Genomic DNA, 7,659 nt, shown 5'->3' with positions numbered 1-7,659 from the left:
GCAGTTGTCAGTCATCGCCAGAATCTTGCAGCACAAAATATTATTACTATATTTGTTATTAAATTATTATTTTCCTGCACCAAAGCTGAGCCATTTTTGAAACCTTCTATGTGACAACCCGAAGTCAAGAAATGAACTGTGCCTTAAATTTTCTCCAATTCATTGTTTTTGTTTTGCTTTAATTTATGCCAATCTCATCCATTTACTTGTAGCCTACTGACTATCAAAAGAAAAAGACAACTGAGATGTCCAAATTGTTTTAAGTTGATGGTAATATGATTGGGTTATATGGTGGATCAGTGGTAAGCGCTCTCGCCTCACCGGGGGAATATTTTGAGTTCTAATACTGGCTGGGTATGTGAAGTTTGCATGTTCTCCCCGTGTGTGTGTTAACCTGGGGTGCTCTGGTTTCCTCCCTTCGCCCCGAGGTGTGAATGTGTGTGTGTGTGTGGTTGCCTGTGATGGACTGGCAACTCATCCAGGGTGTATCCTGTCCTCGACCATCGTCAACCGGGATGGATGAAAAATGGTTGTAATAAGATTGGATATCATGTGTTTCTGTTTTATTTGGTGACAATATAATTAATACCTGTGTGGTTATTTTGCAACTCTTTGTTGGTCCTATCATGAAATATTCTAAAGATTTATTTTTCTTCTGTTCACAGTCCACCTGAACTAACTTTTTTCCAATGAATATTGAGTATTTTAATTAGCTTGACACTTCCGTGCAGCCTCTTTAACGTGTTCAAGAACTGAAAAAAATCAATATATATATACTTTTATTTCATCGGGCAACTTCCGCCGGAAGTGATCGGACTTTTGTTTTGGAAAGCCGCTGCCAGCGGTCGCCATTATTGCTCCTGGCTTGACGCTCTATAAAAACACGGTTTTATACGTTAATAACGGTTTCAGTGAGCGTGTGCTTGGTGCACGTTGGGGAACGTTTGTCACACTAGCGGGACGTCCTGAGTAAAGTATGGCGAGACGCTCCGACACCGCAGGTATGTGGCTAGGCTAACGTTAGCAGGCTAACCGTGGCCGCCGCCGGAAAACGGTGGAGAGCAAATAAAACAGAAAAGCCCGGCCCATCTGCAGCAGGGAGCCGCTTGTGGGCTGGGAATAAACCTGTTGATAAACCGACGTCTGCGATTCTATTTGGGCACCAAGTGCGGCGGTTAAACTCGTCCACTGAAGCTGTAACGATCTGGTTTGAATCCCGTCCTGCCGCCGCTCCCGTCGGCCGCCCCGCGGCGTCACACCGGCGATGAAAACCCTCGTTCATGACCGGTGTGACTGGCGCAAAGTTAAAGTTTTAATCCAACTCTGCCGCAGTTTGGCGCTCATTTCCACCCCTCACCACAGCAGCACATGCACACGCAATCGTGCACTCGTTCAAAACCTTGTCTACTCTGCAGTTTGTTTGTCAGCCGTCAACGCGCCCCCCTGCTGCAGCCGAGGCTGCACTGCAGCGCCCCCTGCTGCACCGCCTGCACTCTGCACGTCTCGTCCACACATCATTTCTCGTGGCATTTCAGTGACGAGTTGAGCACAAATGGATGATTTTAGACTGAAAGGAAACCAGGGAGTCACTGCAAAGTGTCTGTGACACATTGGATGAGCTGTTGACCAGAGTGTGGGTTCATCTCAACACTGACTAATTAACTGACTGCGTCACTGTGAAGCTGTTAAATCTGTGTCCATCCACTATAAATGGCTCATTATCAGATTTGGAAAGAAAAAGATTTGTGAATTAAACCACAAAGTCAGTCAGGAGGAGCCTCCATGAAAGCAACAGATGAACTGCTATTAATTTACTAACTTTTTCCCCCATTTAAATCTTTATTGAATATAAATAAAACCTTACAACCAGTGTCACCTTGGAAATACCTTAATTTTCTGCTAAAAGCAGGTGTATACATTGCTCATTGTTTTTAATCCGACCTTTTATTTTTAGTTATGTGCTTTTTTGAATCTTGATTATGTGTGTTAGTTTTTCCATTAAGACAATATCTTCCATGATCTTTCGCCACTGATCTTGGGTTGTTGTTGTTTCTCCACCCCGCGTTTCCCAAACAGACGATTCCTTCCTGGATTTTTACAAAGATATGGCACCAAATAACTCTTGTGGAGGTCGTATCCAAATATTGTGTTACTGTCTTTTCATTATATGAGTGTGGTGAATAAAACTTTAATTTCTATTTAAAAAAGAAATGACATAAATTGTTGTGTGTAATGTTTGTGGGAATTTACAGGAAGTGAGTGAAGTTGCTGGTCAGATGTGCGAATATTTGCTATTTAAACCGGCACTTCCTGAAAACAAGTTCTTCAGTACGTTGCTATGACAACAGACGAGAGATAAGAGCGCTCTTTCGTATCATCGGGTCTGATGTCATGGTGCATGGACAGTGAGTTTCAGCCTGCCAGAATATAGTTCGTGGGGAAAAAACTGAAATCAAGTTTAAATAGATAATCATGATCTTAAAAACTTTTATTTTTGTAAAGAATGCAGAGCAGGCAGGGGGGATTACAAAGCTCTTGGTCAGACTGTTTTACCCAAGATGATAATTAAGTTTCCTTAAAAAAAAATCTCTTTAGAATTTATGCCAAAACAGCGTATTATTATAAACATATTCATAAAGATGCACACTGTCCCCTGTCTCATAACTGAGTAATGTCCTCAGAAATGCCCTCAAGCCCACGAATCGGTTTCATTTTTGCCGATGCAATATTTCTCACGTCCCTCGCAGGTGTTGGAGGCCTCCCCCTCTCCTCCCTCCGCCTGATGACCTCCCCCCTGCAGCTGACGTATTCGTACATCTGGCAGGTGGTCCGCCAGAAGAAGGTGAAGCAGTACCCCAAGGTGGAGGAGTTTGTCACCATGGTGACGCACACGGTTCCCGAGCTCATGAGCTTCAAGCAGACCGCCCAACTCATCTTGGGGTTGAGAGCCAGGGTGAGCTGGTTTGTTTGGTTTTGTACGTGTAACGAAATACATTGCATGTAGGAGGACGGAGTCACAGCCGAGTGTGAGACGCTTGTTAGGTTCAGCCTTTTATTTGTTTGATAGTTATTTGTTTTGGGGGCGTGGCTAATTTCTGCTCGTTTACTGCAGATTATTCTGGACATGCTGCAAAGAGACGGCCCACCAGACTCCAAGGCAATCCAAACTCTTATTAATAAACTGAAGATCACCTCACTTTCAGTGGTAAGACGATTACGTTAGAAGCATTTCAAATCTCTCTGTTCATAGCCACAATCTTAAAATATCTATGTTTTGTATTCCAGAAGGATGCAGAAGTGGAGAAATCTCAGACAAACTTCATGGTGCTGGTCCAGAGTTTGCAAAAGAGCCCCAGCGAAAGGAAGCGCTTCTTCAAGGTACCTGTGCTTGAATGACGCAGCAAAGTCATTTTCGTTTCAAGCACATACCTATTAAAATAAGCATTTTGACATTGTCGATGAATTGTACGTATACTATACATTTACCTATTACAACCTTCCTATTTAAATGGATTTTAAAGTTCTAAGATGAGTAAATCTGCTTCCCTCCTCTGTGCAGGAAGTGTTTCCAGCTCAGTACGGCACAAAGTTTGACACGGCGCTGCAGACTCTGATCGCAGGCCTGGTGTGCAAGCTGGAGCAGCTTCTCCCTGTACCCAACCTGTCGCAGGTATACACGCCAGAATCTGCTTTATTAAAGCAATATGACAAGTAAACATGGTATTTCAAACATTCAGTTGCATTGTTATCAGATTGTTATCAACATGTTAAATACCATCCGACCTAAGAGGTAAAACAACGTCTGAAGGTTTTTTTTAGTTTTTTTTTTTACAATATCTCCTTATAAATTTCAGCTGGGCACCATGATCTCAGCAGACGCCTCGATCCTGGAGGCTTGTGGAGGCCTGATTCCTGAGACGGGCGACCTTAAGACTCTCCTCCTGCACCAGCAGGCAAAAGGACTCCTGGGTGTTAAAGGTAGATTGTCCAAGTTGTGTGACGAGTCAAATAGCTGCCCTTGTTTACCCCACAGTGTTTGAAGTGAAAACGCATTAGTTTGGGGTTTTTTATGTTTCTTTTTGCATTTTCGTTTCAAAAAAGTCACGTTTACATGGAAACGGTGGGAATATATATATAATTAAGGGTGTTCGGCCACTAGTGGGTGCTGTTTTTTGTTTTCGCAATGAAGCCACTCACGTGAGCGGAGAACAACACGCTATAAACATTAACAATGGCGAGTACGCGGACGTTCGTATGGATTCCTCCCAAGTCCCTGGAGGATATGGACTGGGAATCATGACAACAAACATTTTGATTGAAAATATACTGATACGACAACTGGTGTTGTGAAAGTGACGCAACGTTTTTTTTTTTTTCCCAGCTACTATTTCCTCATCAGTGGGTGACTGCGTTCTCACCTCGCTCGCATTCCGGCCGAAGCCTGCAGAACCTCCCCCTCCGCCGCCGCCGCCTCCTCCTCCTCCTGCACCAGAATCACCAAAGCCACTGGAGGTTTCTGTCAATGAAACGAGCTCGGCCTCCATCAGCGACACGGAGGACCTGGGCATGATGTCTGATGACTCCGACAGCCGGGCGCCTCCTGCTGCTACACCTCAGAAACAAGCGGAGGAGAGTGCGGCCAGAGAAACGAGAGTCACCCAATCCGCTCAGAGCGAGAATTCGGCACAGGGCAAGACCTCCGAGGAGAAGAGCTCCACACATAGCGATTCAGTCGATCCCCCTGAAAGCAAAGATCCCAGCTCAGCGAAAACACCGGAGAAAGCTGAACTGCAGCAGCTGCCGATGAAGTCGATCCCGTTCAGAGTAGTTGAAGTGCCCATCAAGCCCGCCGCCGCCGGAGCAAAAGACGGGCAGAAGACTCAGAGAGTCACGTTACATCAGTGGGTGTCACAGATCGCCACAAACTCACTGTCCCTCCCGGCCTTGCCGCCCCTCCCCCCACCCAGACTCACCGGCGGATACGACTCCAAGCCGAGCATAAGACGGAGAAAGCAAATCCGCCCCCCGTCCGACCGATACTCTTGCAGCGTGTGCGACAAGAGCTTCCCGTACCAGTCCAAGCTGACCGACCACGAGCGCATCCACACGGGCGAGAAACCCTTCGTCTGCTCGGCGTGCAACAAGAGCTTCCGGACGCAGGCGTTCCTCAACAACCACCTGAAGACCCACAGCTCGTCGCGGCCCTACGCCTGCGGCCAGTGCGGCAAGTGCTTCACCAAGCTGCAGAGCCTGACGAAGCACATGCTGGCCCACAGCGGGCAGAAGCCCTTCTACTGCAACGTCTGCAACAAGGGCTTCACGCAGTCCACCTACTTCAAGCGCCACATGGAGTGCCACACCAGCCAGATGACGTTCCCCTGCAAGCACTGCACCAAGGTCTTCCCCACGGCCTTCAAGCTGTCCAACCACGAGCGCTGGCACACCAGGGACCGCCCGCACATGTGCGAGCGCTGCGGGAAGCGATTCCTGGTGCCCAGCCTGCTGAAGAGACACATGGGCTACCACATCGGGGACCGCCAGTACCTCTGCTCCCAGTGCGGGAAGACCTTCGTCTACCTGTCCGACCTGAAGAGGCACCAGCTGGACCACATCCCCAAAGCCAAGATCCCCTGCCCGGTCTGCCAGAAGAAGTTCTCCAGCAAGTACTGCCTGCGGGTGCACCTGAGGATCCACACCAGGGAGCGGCCGTACCGCTGCACCATCTGCGAGAAGACCTTCACCCAGGTGGGCAACCTGAAGGTCCACATCCGCCTGCACACCAACGAGCGGCCCTACAGCTGCGACGTCTGCGGGAAGACCTACAAGCTGGCGTCCCACCTGAACGTCCACAAACGGACACACACCTGCAAGAAGCCGTGGACGTGCGAGACGTGCGGGAAGGGTTTCTCCGTCCCCGGCCTGCTGAAGAAGCACGAGCAGATGCACGCCAGGGAGGCCAACCCCGAGTTCGCCGCCAAGAGGAGGCACCGGGGGAAGCTGAAGAAGCACGGCCTCAAGAGGAAATACGACGAGGAGGACGAGGCCAGCGACGACTATTGAGTTAATTCACCGCGTGTTGATCGGACTAGGGATCGACGGATTTCTGGTTGACGTTTCAGATGCACTCTTAACGGCTTTCTAACTGTCTGAAGCAGCTTCAGTGAAACGTTTTAGCTCTTTTTAAGTACTAATGTGATGTGACCGACTTCTGTCCAATCAATCAGCTTTCTCAGAGAAGACACGTTCGGAGAGAATAAAGTAGCAGTAGCACACGCTTGACGTTTTGAAGTCATTTGCTCATTAAAATACATCCATGTCACTTGGAAACATTATGTAATGCTTCAGTGTCTTTTTTTTTTTTTTTTTTTTTAATCTACAGATGTCTGCTTTTTAAAACTTCAACAACTCTGTTTTTGTGTTTGACTTTAAAGTGATTAAATGTGTCTGATCATTCATGAATTTGTCTCAAACTAACACGAGGAAAAACGCCCATTTAACATTATTGACATGTGAAAAGATTGCGTTTGGGAATTACTTTTCTTATTTTACTACATATATAGAGTGTGTAGGTTTACGTTTAACCTGCCAGGAAATATATCTGCGTTTCGTTTTTTGGTTTTTCAGAAAAATAAAGATCATTGGAACATGACTGTTTTCTTGCATGTGTATGAGGTGAAACTCTACAGTGGTGGATATATCAACAATAAATGATTGGGTTAGTGATCTTCAGGTAATTTTTTACAAACAGTACACATTCAGCGGGGCATCTCCAGTACTCATAGTTTTTCCTTCAGATTAGTCCATTTTAGTTCTTGGTGTCACGTTCCTGCTTGGCGTTCCATTTCTTCCGATTTTTCCTCAAATGTATGTCCCTTGAGTTTTAAGTAATGATTTAATTTTTTTTTCCATTGAGTAACCATCTCTGATGATCTCGAACCATTGCTCCATGCTTGGTGTTTCCACTTTGTGCCAGTTCCTTCTTATAACCTTTTAACTGTGTTTCCATGAGTTTTAGTGAGTTTTTACAAAAATAAACTATTTTTTTCTCTTTGTAATTCTTACGTACATGTAGAAGTTTCTGTTGTTGGAAAAATATAATCAGATTGAAAGATAGAGGCCTGAAAATACTGATTTAATCTGTCAAATCTGTTGAAGTGTTCAGGAAGGATGATTATTATATCATGTATTATTATTGACTGTGAGGTTGATTGTATGTGTTGTTGCACTGCTTGTGGTGCAATAAATTCACATTAAATAGGAGCAGAATCCTCCCAGCTGCCACATCCTGGTGTCGCTGTCAACCTCCACAGCTCCAGCAGCTCTCCGATCCACAACCTCCCAGTCAGGCTGAACTTTGTAGGTCTGAAATGTAATGTGGCGTCTCTCACACACTTTTTAAAGGTACAGTTGAGAACATGATCTACATGTCCGTTATCAGAATGTCCTCGAGTTCCTGAGTTGTTTCTCCTTCGTGCAGTTTCAAACTTCTCACAGCAGATGCTGCTGGAGTCTCATCAGACTGAAGGTGAAGGCCTCCCGCCGCTCTGCTACGGCCATCCTGCTCCTCACAATGCATCTGAAGGAAATGAAAACACTTTTAATTTCTTTGATATTTGCCGTTTTACTCTCAAATTCACCTCAAATGTTTTCTACCAACTC

General features: G+C 46.0%; 1 protein-coding gene across 1 annotated transcript; it reads left to right on the top strand.

The window, feature by feature from the left end:
* The first annotated feature begins 813 nt into the window (after positions 1–813).
* On the top strand, positions 814–6,648 carry LOC308126999 (uncharacterized protein). The gene is made up of 7 exons (XM_080491730.1): positions 814–1,001; positions 2,748–2,953; positions 3,113–3,205; positions 3,286–3,378; positions 3,560–3,670; positions 3,855–3,978; positions 4,382–6,648. The coding sequence occupies exons 1-7, from the start codon at positions 977–979 to the stop codon at positions 6,058–6,060; spliced, it is 2,331 nt and encodes a 776-aa protein (XP_080347856.1). The 5' UTR covers positions 814–976; the 3' UTR covers positions 6,061–6,648.
* The last annotated feature ends 1,011 nt before the right edge of the window (positions 6,649–7,659 follow it).

This window comes from Lipophrys pholis (genome assembly GCF_963383615.2).
Source record: "Lipophrys pholis genome assembly, chromosome: 22".
Classification (NCBI taxonomy): domain Eukaryota; kingdom Metazoa; phylum Chordata; class Actinopteri; order Blenniiformes; family Blenniidae; genus Lipophrys; species Lipophrys pholis.
This window is presented reverse-complemented; position numbering and strand designations above follow the sequence as displayed.